The sequence below is a fragment of the Xiphophorus couchianus genome, chromosome 5 (assembly GCF_001444195.1).
Source record: "Xiphophorus couchianus chromosome 5, X_couchianus-1.0, whole genome shotgun sequence".
Taxonomy (NCBI): Eukaryota; Metazoa; Chordata; class Actinopteri; order Cyprinodontiformes; family Poeciliidae; genus Xiphophorus; species Xiphophorus couchianus.
The window spans coordinates 7,753,259-7,771,564 of record NC_040232.1 but is presented as its reverse complement, the minus strand read 5'-3'; the positions used below and the strand labels follow the sequence as shown (position 1 = coordinate 7,771,564).

At 39.6% G+C, this 18,306-nt stretch overlaps 1 protein-coding gene across 1 annotated transcript; it reads left to right on the top strand.

The window, feature by feature from the left end:
* The first annotated feature begins 4,645 nt into the window (after nucleotides 1–4,645).
* Nucleotides 4,646–14,458, top strand: dla (deltaA). The gene is made up of 11 exons (XM_028018495.1): nucleotides 4,646–5,666; nucleotides 5,760–6,062; nucleotides 6,290–6,350; nucleotides 6,430–6,687; nucleotides 8,087–8,147; nucleotides 8,233–8,363; nucleotides 9,998–10,167; nucleotides 10,333–10,549; nucleotides 12,205–12,985; nucleotides 13,077–13,185; nucleotides 14,229–14,458. Exons 1-11 carry the CDS (start codon nucleotides 5,598–5,600, stop codon nucleotides 14,232–14,234), a joined length of 2,166 nt encoding a protein of 721 aa, XP_027874296.1. The 5' UTR covers nucleotides 4,646–5,597; the 3' UTR covers nucleotides 14,235–14,458.
* Nucleotides 14,459–18,306: the final 3,848 nt, after the last annotated feature.

The window sequence follows — 18,306 nt, the reverse complement described above, 5'->3', positions numbered from 1 at the left end:
AATGATAGAGGCCCAAATTCAAGGCATTGAATTACAAAGTTCATTTCCTTTTAAGTCATATTTGACATACATATCAAAAAAGGCATTACACAGCATGCTCCCTCTGCTCCTCACACTCACACCTCCGTGTGTGTGTGTGTGTGTGTGTGTATATACAGTACAGACCAAAGGTTTGGACACACCTTTTCATTCAAAGAGTTTTCTTTATTTTCATGACTATGAAAATTGTAGATTCACACTGAAGGCATCAAAACTATGAATCAACACATGTGGAATTATATACTTAACAAAAATGTGTGAAACAACTGAAAATATGTCTTATGTTCTAGGTTCTTCAAAGTAGCAACCTTTTTCTGTGATTACTGCTTCGCACACTCTTGGCATTCTCTTGATGAGCTTCAAGTGGTAGTCACCAGAAATGGTTTTCCAACAGTCTTGAAGGAGTTCCCAGAGATGCTTAGCACTTGTTGGCCCTTTTGCCTTCACTCTGCGGTCCAGCTCACCCCAAACCATTTTGATTGGGTTCAGGTCCGGTGACTGTGGAGGCCAGGTCATCTGGCGCAGCACCCCATCACTCTCCTTCTTGACTAAAAAGCCCTTACACAGCCTGGAGGTGTGTTTGGGGTCATTGTCCTGATGAAAAAAAAAATGGTCCAACTAAACGCAAACCGGATGAAATAGCATGCCTCTGCAAGATGCTGTGGTAGCCATGCTGGTTCAGTATGCCTTCAATTTTGAGTAAATCCCCAACAGTGTCACCAGCAAAGAACCCCCACACCATCACACCTCCTCCTCCAAGCTTCACGGTGGGAACCAGGCATGTAGAGTCCATCCGTTCACCTTTTCTGCGTCGCACAAAGACACGGTGGTTGGAACCAAAGACCTCAAATTTGGACTCATCAGACCAAAGCACAGATTTCCACTGGTCTAATGTCCATTCCTTGTGTTCTTTAGCCCAAACAAGTCTCTTCTGCTTGTTGCCTGTCCTTAGCAGTGGTTTCCTAGCAGCTATTCTACCATGAAGGCCTGATTCACACAGTCTCCTCTTAACAGTTGTTCTAGAGATGTGTCTGCTGCTAGAACTCTGTGTGGCATTGACCTGGTCTCTCATCTGAGCTGCTGTTAACCTGCGATTTCTGAGGCTGGTGACTCAGATGAACTTATCCTCCTCAGCAGAGGTGACTCTTGGTCTTCCTTTCCTGGGGCGGTCCTCATGTGAGCCAGTTTCTTTGTAGCGCTTGATGGTTTTTGCGACTGCACTTGGGGACACTTTCAAAGTTTTCCCAATTTTTCGGACTGACTGACCTTCATTTCTTAAAGTACTGATAGCCACTCGTTTTTCTTTACTTAGCTGCTTTTTTCTTGCCATAATACAAATTCTAACAGTCTATTCAGTAGGACTATCAGCTGTGTGTATCCACCTGACTTCTGCACAACACAACTGATGGTCCCAACCCCATTTATAAGGCAAGAAATCCCACTTATTAACCTGACAGGGCACACCTATGAAGTGAAAACCATTTCAGGTGACGACCTCTTGAAGCTCATCAAGAAAATGCAGAGTGTGTGCAAAGCAGTAATCACAGCAAAAGGTTGCTACTTTGAAGAAACTAGAATATAAGGGGTATTTTCAGTTGTTTTACACTTTTTTGTTTAGTGCATATTTCCGTTCACTATGAATAACTATGTTATTCATAGCTTTGATGCCTTCAGTGTGAATCTACAATGTCAATAGTCATGAAAATAAAGGAAACTCATTGAATTAGAGGGTGTGTCCAAACGTTTGGTCTGTACTATATATACGTATATATATACTGTATATATATATATATATATATATATTTATATATTTATATATATATATACAACTGAAGGTAACATAATTAATTGATTGTGCTATAAAATGAGAATAAAGTCATAATATGACTTAATTCTTGGCACACTACAACTTTATTCTCAAATTATTTTGGCTTTATTCTCATAATTTTTTTTATTACTGCCTTAATATGTTTGTGCTGCAAACACTTTAAAGACATTAATAAATGTTTCCAAAGGCCACCAAAGGTTAAGTATCCCTACCCAAACATTTACAAAATCAAAAAGTCAACTGTGCTTCAAACATTGTAGCTGCACAAATGTAGCAAAATTAATTTACATCAATTTTGTTTGGTGGGAATGCCAGGTTGATCTCTGGTGACATCTGTACTTACGGTTTAGTCTCTAGTGCAAATATCTTAGTACACTTGAAATAAGACAAAACTGCCCTACAAGTAACATTTCAGCAAGATATAGGAGCTTGTTTTAAGCCAATAATTCCTTAATTTTGATGAAAAGGTTCTAGGTACATTGGCAGATTATTAACTTATAAGAATACATTTTCCCCATATTATAAGTTGAATTATAACTAGTTTTTGTTTTATGAAAAACTAGAGCTTTTTCATCAGTATTACTGAATTATATACTTCAAACAAGCGCATATATTTTAGTGCAAATACATTAGTACACTTGAAATAAGAGAAGAGAAGAGAAGACAAGTAACTTTTAAGTACGGCAGGACTTTAAGTGAAACATTCCTTCAAACTGATGAAAAAATATTTGCTCCACTGCCAGATTCATTCACTTCAAACAAGACATTTTCCTGTGTTTTCCATTTCTTGCTGGAAGGTTAATTATAAGTTATTTTTGTCGTATTTCTACTAAGATATTTGCACTAGAATAGACTGAAAATACTTGGTAAGATTTTGTGTTTTTGCAGTTTTGAATTTGCAGCAGACTGGCTGCTACATATTCAACCTAAGCAACCTGACGACAGAAATTATTGTACAGCAGAAAAACCACCTAATGAACGACCTAATTAATCCCCAGCCCCCCACCTTCCTGCGTGTTAACACGGAGCCACGCGCGAATGTGCGCGAGCCCACGTCACTTTCACGACACAAACACGACTTGGCTTAACAAAAGCTTGGTCTTAATCTTCTGTCCACGCAGTTTCCCGTCAGTATTTAAAGATGATAGACGAACAAAGCTGCAGAAAGGAGGTTGCTCTGTTTGGTGTGACATGAAAGCGTGTGAGCGCGCGCTGGTGCGGGGGGTGGCGGCGCGCGCAGCCGCGATGCTGTTTCTGAGGGAGAGCAGAGCAGGTGTTTCCTGAATTACCATACAGCTGAGGACAGAGGGAGCAGCGATCTGCCCCACACAATGACCAAACTTCTCCCTCATGCAGGGCGGGGCAGTAACTAGTTACATTTACTCAGTTGCATTCACTTGAGTAACTTATTATTTTTTTTAAAAATTACTTTTAGGAGTATTTTTACTGCGCTGTACTTTTTATTTGCACTCAAAGTAAAAAGTAAGCACTCCAAAAATTAGTCAAGGAAGAGTAAAAAAGTATTTGGTAAAAATACTTTTACTTTTGGTAAAAAGTTAAATACTTACTCAAGTACTGAGAAACTGATCAAATTATCAATCATTTAATATATAAAAATTACACAATCAGACGGACCATAAAGTAAAATTGAGTGGAAAATGTGGTATTTTAAGGACTAAAATGACAATAATTCATATAAATAAATACATTTTTAAAAAACAGGCAAAATAAAAAAATTTCCAAATCACTTTCTTTCAATAAAAAACCTATGAAACTTTAACAAAACCCACAGGTGTGTGCCTGTGTCTGGTGGATTTTTGGTTAAAACATTCATTGAGTAAATGCAGAGTTAGCTAGTAACTACTTACATTACTTACATAACTTTTGAAAAACGGGTTAGGGGTACTTTAGCTGTACTTTTTATTTTTACGATGAAGTATTTATACTCTTAAGTAAAATTTCAGGATTTTCTCCCCACTGAATAAAAAATAAACATGTTTTAGCCAAAGATTCACACCTGCAGTTTTGTTAAAGTTTATTAGTGAATAAACTGATTGGAATTTTTTTATTTTACCAGATTTTGTTACTTTTGTTACTTATATGAATTATTGTCATTTTGGTCCTTAAAATACCAAAAACAATTCACATAACTTTATATTTTGTTCCGTCTGATGATGTAGTTTTGAAATATTAAATGATTGATGGTTTGAGTACTTGAGTAGATTTTTTACCAAATACTTTTTTATTCTTACTAGAGTAATTTCTGGGTAACTTGTTACTTTTACTTGAGTACAAATATATCGAAGTAGTAGTACTCTTACTTGAGTAATATTTTGGTACTCTGCCCACCTCTGCCCCTCATGTTGGCCGCGCGAGCGACTCAAGTGCGCGCGCACGTCGCTTTTGGTGAGAAACTTTGAGCAAAACAGAAGTGGAGGAAAAACGTCCCTCAGGTCGTTTAGCTCTCTGCCGAGGAATGCTTTCTTTAGTCATTTTCAAAGCGTGAAATTCTTCCCACTAGCAAAATTTAGAGCTTGTTTATCCCGAAGAAGAAGAAGCTGAGATGGAGAAAGAGGGAGGAGGGATAAAAACAATTAGCCTGCCCTAACTGAGTCAGGGTTTGATCAAGAAACGGTTTTCCTTCCTTTTTTTGTGATGGGAAACTTTAGAAATCAGCGCTCTTCACACAAAGGCGCTTGTGCAGCGAGGCAACAGCTGGGCGGATCAATGCGACCACGTGCCATCCACCACGTGTGCAGCCACTTCCCCACCCCCCTCCCCCATCCCCCCGTCGTCTTTTCATGGTGGGCGGGGGGTACAGACCGAGGGATAACAGGGGGCAATTTTATTCCAAATATCCCGGAAAGTTGAACTGAACCTGATTTTAAATCCCCATTCAACCTCTGAACTATGTAGCAGGAATTCATACTGCAGAGTGAAGATGTAAACAGTGGGAGTCATTAAGCAGACAGGCGGTGTTTTTATAATATTTACTGATTCTGTAACGGAATTTTAATCTGTTTATATTGAACAGCGTCTTCTAGTTAAGTTAAAATATAAATATACACTGAAAGTAGAGATTTAATGAGTGATTTTTAGGTAGAAACTGCAGATTGACGCCTATTTTTACGCAGATGTCTATTTATTTAACGAGTAAATCTGTTTATTTCTTTTTTTTACCTTTGGAGGATTTTACTCTAGTAAACATCTTGAAGCTGGTTTGGACTTCTTTTCAGTCCAGACTGCTCAGTGGGAGGTAAGGGTCGGGCAAGAAGAGCAGGAGGAGGAGGGGCCCATTTGCATGTTATTACCATAGCATGTGTCAGGCCGTATAAAACAGGCTGCAGGCGGCCTCGGCCGGAGACAGACGCGCAGTTCACCGTGACAAAACACACTGGGAGGGAGGCTGAGGGAAGCATGGACCAGTAACTATCATCACCATTACGCACTGGATTTACGCTTTATATCGGACCAGAGGAGGAGTTTTGGTTTCCTTTTCTTTTTTTAATCTGCGCTATAAACTCCCACAAGTTCAGTTTGTTTTTCCTGCAAGTTCGGTTTTGGGATTTATCCTCTATGGTTCCTCGGGAGATGAATCCCAGCAGCGGGGCGAGCAGCGACAGCGGTTGACTGAGACAACACAAACGAGCTCAATGCATCTTCCTCAAGGGGACTGAACAGGGAGCCAACAAGTCCCCATACGTTTTACTTTATTTATTCCTTATTTATTATGTATTTATTAAACATGGGACGCGTTATTCTGCTGACTCTCACCGTCATGTTCATGTTGCTGTGCCAGGTTGGTCTTCAAATCTTTACCTCCAACATTAACACATGATTTATCCCCTCCACCCACTAGTGAGTGACAATAACGAGTTTATTTCCTTCCCAGGGGTTCTGTTCGGGAGTTTTTGAGCTGAAGCTGCAGGAGTTCCTAAACAAGAAGGGGGCTCAGGGGAACAAGAACTGCTGCAAAGGAGGCCTGACCTCCTCCTTCCAGCAGCAGTGCGAATGTAAGACTTTCTTCAGGATCTGCCTCAAGCACTACCAGCCCAACGCCACGCCGGAGCCGCCGTGCACGTACGGCGGCGCCGTGACGCCCGTCCTGGGCTCCAACTCCTTCCAGGTCCCCGACGTCATCCCGGAGAGCGCGTTCACCAACCCGGTCAGGATAAACTTCGGCTTCACGTGGCCGGTAAATTCCGATTCACTCTCGAAAACAATGCGATTCGCGCCATTTTAATTGAATCTCTGTGCGTAAAAGTGAGCGCGACGGCTGAGCGCGCATGAAGTTGAGGGCAGGGGTGTTTAGTTTCAGCAGCTTTCAGAGCAGAGAGTGTCGCCTTGGGGTTTTTTAGCTGCTTGGTGTTTTCACCACGCTTCCGCTGGCCACCTGTCTCACCAAGCCATTTGTGTTCCCAGGGGACCTTCTCCCTGATCATCGAAGCGTTACACACCGACTCCAAAGACGACCTCTCCACAGGTAGGAACCAAATCCTCCCTCTCCAGCTCAGGCACTCACCTGCTTTTTGTTACATCCTTTTTATTATGTTATTTTTTAGAGAATCCAGAGCGCGTCATCAGCACAATGACCACCCAGAGGCATCTGACGGTGGGAGATGACTGGTCCCAGGACCTGCACACCGCAGGCCGGACCGAGCTAAAGTACTCGTACCGCTTTGTGTGCGACGAGCACTACTACGGGGACGGCTGCTCGGTGTTCTGCCGGCCCAGAGACGACGCGTTTGGGCACTTTACCTGCGGAGAACGGGGGGAGATCGTGTGTGACGCCGGCTGGAAGGGCCAATACTGCACGGAGCGTGAGTTTAAGAAACTTTTATTACTGGAATACGGGGTAGAGGAAGCATCAAATATGACTTAAAAAGAGTATAATACAGATGTGGACGTTATCATAACGCTTTTGACACGATACCTAAAAACGACCATCACCTTCTTAATTTGCCAAGATGGTTTTCTTTATTGCCAAAAATTGAGTTAAAAAAAACAAATTAAATTTAAAAATGACGATATTTGATTTAGAACTAAATTATAGTATTACAAAATATTAAAAAATGTCTGGTTTGTAGTCAGAGGGTCTAAGTGCCGTTAGAAGGGATCTTGTGGGTAAACACCACGCGTCCCCCGCCCCCCTGCTTCTCCCCACACACACACACACACACACACACACACACACACACACACACACACACACACACACACACACACACACACACGACTACTTCATTTATTCTAAGGAAAGTTTTTTGGAATAATCTCACGCGTGCCATAAATTTACATGCTGCTTTCCGATTGGCTGCTGCCGGAGTGGGCCGGACGCTGATTGGCTGAGGCGGGGGAGGTATTGTTTGAAGTGGGCAGCTGCCGGCAGAGAGGAAACAATGGGACAGCTGTCGAGCACTGGCAACACACTCGCCAGCTGTCCACTCTTATCTGCCCCAATCTGAGACTCTGAGACATTAAGGAGAGTGTGTGTGTGTGTGTGTGTGTGTGTGTGTGTGTGTGTGTGTGTGTGTGTGTGTGTGTGTGTGCAGGGAGAATGAATAAAAGAGTTTTGACCTGCAGCAAAGGAGGAGAAGAAAAAAGGGAGGGTGGTGGGGTGGCTGTGGGGGTCTGTGTGAGAGTGTGTGCACTTTGGGGTACACACACTCTCACACAGACTCTTTGTCTCTGCAGTATGTTGAACAGAAAGTTTTAGGGATGAGATTAAGGACACTAAGTTTGAAGAAACAGTTTACACTGCAAAAAACACTAAATCTTACCAAGTATTTTTGGTCTAATTACTAACACAATATTGTAGTACACTTGAAATATGACTAAACTAATTTACAAATAAGTTTTCGCCAATATAAATGTTCTTGTTTTAAATAAATAATTACTTAATATTGATAAAAAATTAGTAAAAATACTTTTTAAAATCAACATTAATGGATTATTTACTTAAACCAAGCTCCCTTATTTCACTGTAAAGTTACTTGTAAGTTTGTATTGACTTATTTAAAGTCTGTTAAGATATTTGTACAAAAATCTAGACCAAAAACTTGGTAAGATTTTGTGTTTTTGCAGTGTAGGGGCAACTCATCGCTTTGTTTTAGATACAAGTTTAGCTTTTAAATCCCCCAAAATGAAAATCAGTGATAAACCTGCGTTTCCATTCACACATTCCTCTAAGTGCGACTTTCATTTTCTCTTGCTGCGCAGCGATTTGTCTGCCGGGATGCGACGAGGAGCACGGCTTCTGCGAGAAACCTGGCGAGTGCAAGTAAGTCGCCTTTTATTACTGAAACAGCAGTGGAGTAACACGAGTGGACTGATCGGTGCGCTCCCTCTTAATTGGACGACAACAGGTGCAGAGTGGGATTCAAGGGACGCTACTGCGACGAGTGCATTCGCTACCCGGGCTGCCTCCACGGGACCTGCCAGCAGCCCTGGCAGTGCAACTGTCAGGAGGGCTGGGGCGGGCTTTTCTGTAACCAAGGTGAGGACCGGGTCTCCTGAGAGCGCCACGGTGATGAGAGAGGAGGGACGGCAGACAGAGGACGGGGGGGGAAAATGGGACTGCTTGTTGGGTTTTAGAGGTTCTGGCACTTTGGGATTGATTTGGACTCTTAGACCAGGAGAAGTTTGAACTTTATTCAGAGTTTGCAACAAATGATTTGGTTCCTCCCTAAAAATCTGATCAGATATTAGTTTAATCATTTATTGTGATTAGGGATGCACCAATCCACCACTTTGATGTCCGATACTGATACCGATATCTGAAGTTTTGTATCGATCTTACACAGAAAAACAATGTTCAACTGACTTTAAACGTTGAATTTTTTTTAAACACAATTATTTGATAACTCTGCACCAGTGCAGCACATTTAATTGCACCAATAGCATCACAAGATTATAAGAACAAGGAGTACACTGCAAAAACACAAAGACTTACCAAGTAATTTGGTGTAGTTTCTAGTGCAAATATCTTAGTACACTTAAAATGACACAAAACTAACTTATAAGTAACTTTTCAGCAAGATATAAGCCTGTTTAGAGTCAATAATTACTTTATATTGATGAAAAAGTACTTGTTTTATTGACAGAATATTTTCCTCATGACATGGGAAAAATATCTTATTATAAGTGAAATAATCTGGCAATGAATCTAGAACTTTTTCATCAATATGAAGGAATTATTGACTCTAAATAAGCTCTTATGTTTTCTTAAAAGGTTAGCTGTAAGTTACTTCCATCTTAGTTCAAGCGTGCTAACATATTTGCACTAAAAACTAAACCAGAATGTAGTAAGCTTTAGTTTCTTTGGAGTGCAGTGTAAAATAAATAATAAAGAAACTGAAACTGACAGCAATAGGTCGACTACCTCAGTCAAACATGTAAAATAAACCGCAACAAACCTGTAAAAATGTTCAGAAAGTGCAATTCGGAATGCTAAATATAATGTAAGATAAATTTAAAAAACAATGTGTTGCCAAGCTAGTATAGAATTATACTAAGTAGATCTGCACATTGCCAATGACACCTGATCTAGATTTTTAAAAAATATTGGAACCGATACAGATATTAATGTCACATTGTTGCATCTCAAATAGGTTATCATGATAAATATTAATTATGCTGAAAATTCCCCAGACCTGACTGTAATGCTTAGATTGTTAGTTTTACTATTTTCTCTTCTGTTTTTAATTGGGAATATCAATAAATATAAATAAATAACACATATGTGCAGTTTAGTGACTAAAAATTACACTTTTTATATGACTGGTGTCCTAAAGAAACACATACAAACGGGAATGTGTTTCAAGAGCATCATTTGTGTTTGTGGGGTTATAATTGCTGAGACATGTAGAAACAGCCTTACGGTTACCTAAAAAACAGAGTAATAAATAGTTATTTTTGTCACTTTTATCACAATAGCACCACAAAACACCAGAATAAAACCCATAACTTATAGGTGAAACAAGAAAAACAACCAAAGTGTGAAGATAAGCGGCAGAGACGGGGAGCCAGAGATTTGGTGAAATGTAGTGGAAGACAAAAGGCATTCTGACACTTTGGTTGTGCCATATGTTGCACTGAGCCTAATCCACATGTTCTGCTGCGTCCTTCCAGACCTGAACTACTGCACTCATCACAAGCCGTGCATGAATGGAGCCACATGCAGCAACACCGGCCAGGGCAGCTACACCTGTTCCTGCAGGCCCGGCTTCACTGGGGCCAGCTGTGAGATCAAGGTCAACGAATGTGCTGGAAACCCCTGCCGCAACGGGGGAAGCTGCACTGTAAGTGTGGAAAAAATGAACGTCTAAATCTAGCCTGGCACCTGCTCCACTTATTCAGACGAAACCAAAGAAGCCTCTAAAAAAATATCTGATGTATAGCTGCAGATGCAGCAGCGAGAAAAATCTTGACGTCAACCCGGTGTGATTATTATTCTCCCCACTCAGGATTCAGAAAACACATATAAGTGCAGTTGCCCTCATGGTTTCTATGGCAACAACTGCGAGTTAAGTGCCATGACGTGTGCGGATGGGCCTTGCTCCAACGGAGGCCGCTGCGCCGACAACCCTGATGGAGGCTATTTCTGCCAGTGCCCCACTGGATACGCAGGATTCAACTGTGAGAAAAAGATTGACCACTGCACCTCCAGTCCCTGCTCCAACGGTAAGAGACGCTGCGACCCGAGGAGTTTATGTTCTGCTGCAAAGCTGTGCTTTACAAATGTCTGCAAGACTTTATCGGGGTTCCACTAATGTAAAAAAAGAAAAAGCACACAATTTTACTATTGTGGTGTTTTCATTGAATAAAAAATGTAATTAAAGTCACATAAATCGTATTAATTATTAAAAAACATGCCATGTCATCATCATCCAACCACTTCCTGTCGTCTTCTTCATCTTTTCTGGCAGTAGTAACATCCGGTTGTTGATCACATGATGTGTGATGCATAAGAAGTGTTTCCATTGCAGTTTTATGAAAAGCAACCTAATTCTGAAACATTTTTTTGTGTTTCCATTAAGCAAATTTGTTTTCCTAAATCCAATATGTGAAATTATGTGGTCACTAGCTGCGTTTTCGTTCATCTTAAAATTTCACCAATTGAAATTGCGAAAATAAATTTGCTTAATGGGAACATGGCAATTTTGAAAAGCTGAAATTTTTTAATACGATGTAGTTTTTCTTGACCTTTGTATTCTGCAAAACTGCAACAGAAACACTTTTTGCATCACACGAGTCACATGATCAACAGCCGGCTGTTACTACTGGCGGAAACTATGAAGAAGACGACAGGAAGTAGTTGTAAGATGATGGAGGACAATGTGCATCTGAGCTCTCTCAGCATCACACAATTTATAAAAAGTTGTGTTGAATCCATAGCCAACTGTGATTTCCCCAAAGCAAACGCTAGGGGTGTCCAAAGTGTGGCTCGGGGCCATCTGTGGCCCTTGGAGAGATTTTGTGCGGCCCCCCCAACTGGAATTCAAGAATCATAATAATTTGACCAGTGATACTCACTTATTACCCTGATATGTACATATAGAAAATATGTACATTATATTATATATATGTAAATAAATCTAATGTAAAATCTAAAATAAGAAATATTAAAAATAATTTTATAATTAAACTTTCTTACAATAGAAAATAACACAAAGTAAACTACATAGTGACTTTTACTGAAAAGCAGATTTTGCTGCTTTTATTTCATTTCTTATACTTGGCTGAATGTAGCAAGTGTTTTGATGGTGAGTGACTCAAATCTTTTTCTTATAACAGAATACATTTGTTCAAACAATTTCAAAACAATTTGAAAACTAACTACAATTTCTTTTAATACAGAAAATGTGCAAAATTATTTCAAATTTGGGATTGTTTCTACAAAAAACCCCAATAAAATCAGGCAACTATAATTGTTTGATTTTATTTTAACCTGAAATTATTTTACTATTTCTTGTTTTTGACTTGTCGATTTTGGCCCAAATGACAAAAAGTTTGGACACCCCTGGAATACGGGGTTTGTTGCTCCAACGCATGAATAAAACATCTCTTCTGATTGGCTGGCAGATGATGTGCAACATGGCTGAATTATGATTACATCTCATGTAACTATTTACTGCCATGAGTTTTAATGACTTATCACATGAACAACCTTATCAACGTGCGATTTAATGGAAACACCGCAATTGGGAAATTGTGTTTTTTTGACATTAGCTGAATATCGACAAACATTTGTAATGGAAATGCAGCTACTGCAGGTCCTTAAGGCCGTCGTCTCTTTGAAGAACAGACAGTAGCATGAGAGCTTGTTTCTGTTTCAGGCGCCCGCTGTGTGGATCTAGTCAACTCTTACCTGTGCCAATGCCCAGAGGGTTTTGCTGGTATGAACTGCGACCAGACAGGTGATGTTTGCTCTGCCTATCCTTGTCAAAATGGCGGGACGTGCCAGGAGGGCCCCACCGGCTACACCTGCACCTGCCCACCCGGATACACCGGCCGCAACTGCAGCTCCCCCATCAGTCGCTGTGAGCACAACCCCTGCCACAACGGTGCCACCTGCCACGAGAGAAACAACCGCTACGTCTGCGCGTGTGTGTCCGGCTACGGAGGCAGGAACTGCCAGTTCCTGCTTCCGGAGCACGCCGCGATCCGAGGGTCCGAAGTCCCCTGGATGGCCATCGGCTCTGGCGTGGCTATGGTGCTACTGCTGCTGGCCGGCTGCGCCGTGCTGGTTGGGTTTTTCCGATCGAAAGCTCAGCATAGCGTACAGGCGGAGACGGGGGGCGAAGGAGAGACAATAAATAACCTCACCAACAACTGTCACCGCGGTGACAGGGACCTTGCTATCAGCGTGATGCCGATGCCAGGCGTCAAAAACATCAATAAAAAGATGGACTTCGGCAGCGGCGACCCAGATGAAGATTCTTCGCCAGGAAGGAGCAGCTGCAAAAGCCGACATCCACCTTCAGACTACAACCTGGTGCGGGAGGTGAACTACGAGCAGGCGGCCAAGGAGGCCATGCTGGAGGCGGCCTGCGAGGACAAGTATCAATCCTTGGACTCGCTGGAGTTTGAAGAGAAACACAGCAAACGTTTAAAATGGTAAAAATTTAAAGCAGGAAGCCGGCAGGCCAAATGACCCCCAGCAGCCAAAATAGTAACGCTAATGTTGTGTTTTTGTTTCCTCTCAAAGCGATGCATCAGAAAAGAGAGCCCCAGAACTGTCTGCATGTGCGGACACCAAGTACAAATCTGTGTTTGTGATGTCAGAGGAGAAAGACGAATGTATAATTGCAACTGAGGTGAGTTTATCGATGTCTCACAGGAAAAATGCCAATCGAAATAGTACATTTTCATCAATATTAAGAAGTTACTGACTGAAACAAGCTCATATATATTGCTGAAAAGTTACATCCTGGCCAGGATACCTAGGTGGGCCCCATATGGGATAACTGAGAAGGTTTTGTTCCGGTGGCCCTACATGAATTTACCCAGATAGATTTTATATCTGAGCAAATTTAAAATCTAGATTTTGTTTTTGGGTCAATTGATGTAGGGCCAAAACCTTCTCATTTATCCCATATGGGGCCCACCTAAGTATCCTGGCTGGGAAGTAACCTTTCAGCAATATACAGCTCTGGGAAAAACTTAGAGACCACTTAAAACGACCAGTTTCTCTGATTTTTACTTTTTATATGTATATAAAAATGTATACATGTTTGAGTAAAATGAAGCTTGTCCTTTTATTCTATGAACTACTGACAACATGTCTCTGAAGTTACGAGCAAATATTTATTATTTATTAACAGAACATGAGAAATGGTCAAAAAAATGAAAAAGATGCAGTGCTTTCAGGCCTGAAACAATGCAAAGAAAACAAGTTGATATTCATTTATAAACAACAACACTAATGTTTTAACACAGGAAGAGTTCGGAAATCAATATTTGGTGGACTAACCAGGTTTTTAATGGGGTTCAGTGCAGTGGGCTCTTAGTTTTGTCCAGAGCTGTATTTCAGATTGTTTTAAGTCAATAATTTGTTAATATTGATTTAAAAAAGTACTAGTTCAATTGGCAGATATTTCACTTACAATGTGAAAAATATCTTGTTAAATAATCTGTCAAGTAGTTTTTATCAATATTAACAAATTATTGACTTAAAACAAGCTCCTGTATCTTGCTAAAAAGTTACTTATAAGATAGTTTTGTCTTATTTCAAGTGCGTTAAGATATTTGCTGTAGAAACTAAACCAAAATTACTTGTTAAGATTTTGTGTTTTTGCAGTGTTCACATTTCACTGATCTAAGTAACATCTAATTTCTGTTTCTTTTCCCACTTTTCCAGGTGTAAGACGCTACCAATGGGCTGCCGGTTGCTCATTTGCTCTATGGGAGAGTTTTTATGCTCCTTCAGATGCTGCTCTAACCCTAGGGGGCGACGTCCCGCCTTGAGACTGCTGCTGATACAGAGACGTTTAACTGATATTCAGAGTGAGCTGGTTCTCTACTGGTAACTAAGTGTAGGCAGCGGCGGCCTGTGGGATAAGAACTGGCACGGTAAAAAATTTAAAAAAGTAAAAGTGATGTAAATGAGCTTTACAGTTGAACGTAAACTCTCAGTAAGCTTTCCATTCCGCCTTTCATTGGAGATTATATGTAAGCATTGGCAATAAAGCAGGGGTGTCCAAACTTTTTGCTACGTCGGCCAAAATTGTAGACTCAAAAGTAGCAATAAAAACAAAAAACTCAACCTAAAATCAATCAAATAAAATAACCTGATATTTATTATAGATCCAAAACCTGGAAGGGATTTTTACAACGGTGCATCAGGGCCTTTGTAGATAAAAAAAGGAGTAAATTTCTGCCAATAACTCAAAAAAAATTTTTAGAAAATTTTCAACATTTGAAATTCAGAAATTTTTGTAGAAAATTTCTAATATTAATCTAGACATTTTTTTTCTAGTAGCTAAATTCAGAAATTACTCTCAAAATGTCTGAGATTTTTGGCAGAAATTTACTACTTTTTTCCCTCTAATTTGGTCCTAATACAATGTAGCAGATTTTGCATATTTGTATTGAAAGAAAGTCATTGAATACATTTGAATACATTTATTTTCAGTAATAAGAACAGGATTTGGGTCACTTTGTTTCAAAACGTTTGCTATTTTTAGCCAAGTTTAAGAAATAATAAAAGCTGATCTTTTGTTAAAACTTTGTGTTACTTTACATTTTCCTGTGTAAGAAGACTAAGTGGTGACTATTTTCACCGTGGCTACAAATTAAAAGTCTCCATCTGCATCTACGGGTCAAATTTGTATCACTTTTGAATTGCAGTTGGGGGCCGCACAAAATCAGTCGAACGGCCACAAACGGCCCCCGGGGCCGCGCTTTGGACACCCCTGCAGTAGAGCATGCTACAAGTTTTATTTTATGCAACATTTGCAGCCGGGCCCTTTCTGCACCCCACAGGCTGCTACTGATCGCAGGAACTGCATCAAACGGTGGATGTTTGGCCATACTGGCCTGCTCTTCACAAGGCGCTTTATGGGCTGTGCTCCCATCGCTGCCATAGTGAAGACTGTATGTATACTTGATGTCTGTATTAACTGAAGTGCGTTTTCTCCCCCTAAGCCCTCCAAACCATTTATGATATAGTATTCTTTCAAAAAACAACTAAAGTTTTTTTTTTTATAAATAAGAAAAGAAGAAATTTCCTTTTGACACAGATTGTCCTTTTTGTAAAATAAACCTAAGAAAGTGTTATGATTTAAAATTATGATTTAATTTATGTTAATTTAAAAACTTTGCATTATTTTTATTTTCTAATGTATATTTGTGATGTTTGTTATAATTATTTAAGTTTTTTTTTAAAGAATATTTGCAAAGGCACTTCATGTTTTTGTTTTTTTTTTTTTTTTGTTGCTCCTTTTGTTTTAAGAAAATGTTATTTAAAATGAATAATGTAACAGTTTACTGGTTGTGAATGAAGGAATTAGCCAAGACTATTTTTCCAATAAATATTGCTAAACATGACATCTCACTGCGTCCAACTCTGGTGTGAACATCCATGTGTGAACATCTGCTGCCGCCCCATGGCGCCATGGCGGGCTTTTTTCTGGAAAGTGTCGCCGTGGAGACGAACGAGGGGGTCTATTCATGAAAAACAATGTCCTCACACCAGATTTACCACTCTTGGTGCGGCTTCCACCAACACCAGGTAAATCATGCCTTTGAGATTCAGATCAATGGAGAGTAGTTTTACACACTCCCTGTTTTTTCCAAACTATATCTTGAACTGGATGCTTTAATTTATTCACCTGGAAAGCTCAACGGAGAGATCAGAAGGTCCCAAACAACTTAACAAAAAAGCTAAACATTTCCATTTTAATTTTACTCACTGCAAGTATTTTTGTTTAGTTTCTACTGTACTTGAAAAGAGTCAAAAATGAACTTTTCAGCTACATGAGCTCATTTTTATTCAATAATTCCTTAATATTGATGAAAAAATACTGGTTTCATTGGCAGATTATTTTATTGATAAGATATTTTCCCCATGTTTTTAGTGAAATAATCTGGCAGTAGTTGGAACTGGTAGATTTTCATCAACATTAAGTAATTATCGTCTGAAAACAAACTCGTATATCTTGCTGAGAAGTTCCTCACGAGTTAATTTTGTTTTATGTAAAGTGCATCAAGATATTTGCACAAGAAGCTGGACAAAAAATACTACCGTAGATTTTGTGGTTTTTAGCAGTGTTTTAGTTCCCTACAAAGTTCACTGCAAAACCACAAAATCTTACCAAGTATTTTTTGGTCTAGTTTTAAGTGCAAATATCTTAGTTCACCTTAAAAAGACAAAAACGAACGCAAAAGTATTGTGAAGGAACAAAAAAAAAGTCCACTAGAGGGCTCAGTATATATCTATTCACATGCTTTACACATTTTTAAAATTAAATTAAATATATTGTTACTTTAATTAGTTTTTATAATCTTTCATGAGTTTTATTTTTTGGGCCCCCGATCCTCCAGCCCGTCGGTGCCCAGTGCTCAGTGAACGCAGCAGCGGCCCTGGAAGGGAATGACTGTAAATCATCGGCCCGGCATCAGGGGCCTCTGGTTCGGCTTACAGCGCCACGCCATTAGTGGAACAGACTTCAGCAGACAATGATGGAATTGACAATGAAGCACACAAAAGACCACCCTAGGGAGAGTCTGCGTGTCCCTCGGCATGCTGGGAGAAAGAGAGCAGCAGGAACAGATGTTGTTGAGCAACAGATGCTTTCTGGCCGTAGTGCTGCCACAGACAGCACCGAGCCTCAGGACGGCACCTGGGACGGACCGTCATGGAAACACGGACCGTCAGATGAATCAGCGCTACAGCTGCTTATACACTGCAAAAACACAAAACCCTACCATGTAGATTTGGTTTAATTTCTGCTACAAATATCTCAGTACACTTGAAATAAGACAAAACTGCTGAAATGTTGTAAGTTGGTTTTGTGTTATTTAAAGTGTACTAAGATATTTGCCATGACAATTTACCCAGAAAGAAAATCTAGATTTTAAATTTGCTCAGATATAAAATCTATCTGGGTAAATTCATGTAGGGCCACCGGAACAAAACCTTCTCATGTATCCCATATGGGGCCCACCTAGGTGTCCTGGCTGGGATGTAACTTTTTAGCAGTATATAAGATCTTGTTTTAAGTCAATAATTTCTTAATATTGATGAGAAAACACTAGTTCCACTTTCAGATTAATTAACATACCATGGGGGAAATGTCTTGTTATAGTTATAAGAGAGTCTGCCAATAAATCTGGTAAGTTTTCATCAATATTAAGGAATTGTTTACTTCACATAATCTTCTATATTGTGGTGAAACGTTACTTGTAAGTTAGTTTTGTCTTCTTTCAAGCAAACTAATATATTTGGACTAGAAACTAAACCAAAAAACCTTGGCAAGATTTTGTGTTTTTGCAGGAAGAAAAATGAATATTTAATGTTCTAGTAATACAATCCTGCTATTAAGAAGAGAAAACGTCTCTCTTGGTATCTGATATGTATTTATTGAAGAGACTTGGGTTCATTCTGTGATCAATGAACGAAAGCATAAAAAAGCTGTTATATGTTGTAAAAACACAATCTTACAAGTATTTGTTCTAGTTTTTGGTGCAAATATGTTAGTACGCTTGAAATAAGGAAAAACTATAACTTTTTAGCAAATATATGAGCTTTTTTAGGTCAATAATTCATTATTGTTGATGAAAAAGTTCTAGTTCCACTGGCAGATTATTTCACTTATAACAAGACATTTTTCCTGTGTTATAAGTTAAATAATCTTCCAGTAGAACTAGAACTTTATCATTAACTTTAAGGAATTATTTACTTAAAACAAGCTCCTGTGTTTTCCTGAAAAGCTACT

Bases quoted from the DNA above. Each gene is read 5' to 3' on its own strand.
- dla (XM_028018495.1), top strand. From the start codon at position 5,598: ATGTATTTATTAAACATGGGACGCGTTATTCTGCTGACTCTCACCGTC. The intron at 10,168-10,332 runs GTAAGTGTGGAA...CTCCCCACTCAG, and splicing joins GCAACGGGGGAAGCTGCACT to GATTCAGAAAACACATATAA. The intron at 10,550-12,204 runs GTAAGAGACGCT...TTTCTGTTTCAG, and splicing joins CTCCAGTCCCTGCTCCAACG to GCGCCCGCTGTGTGGATCTA.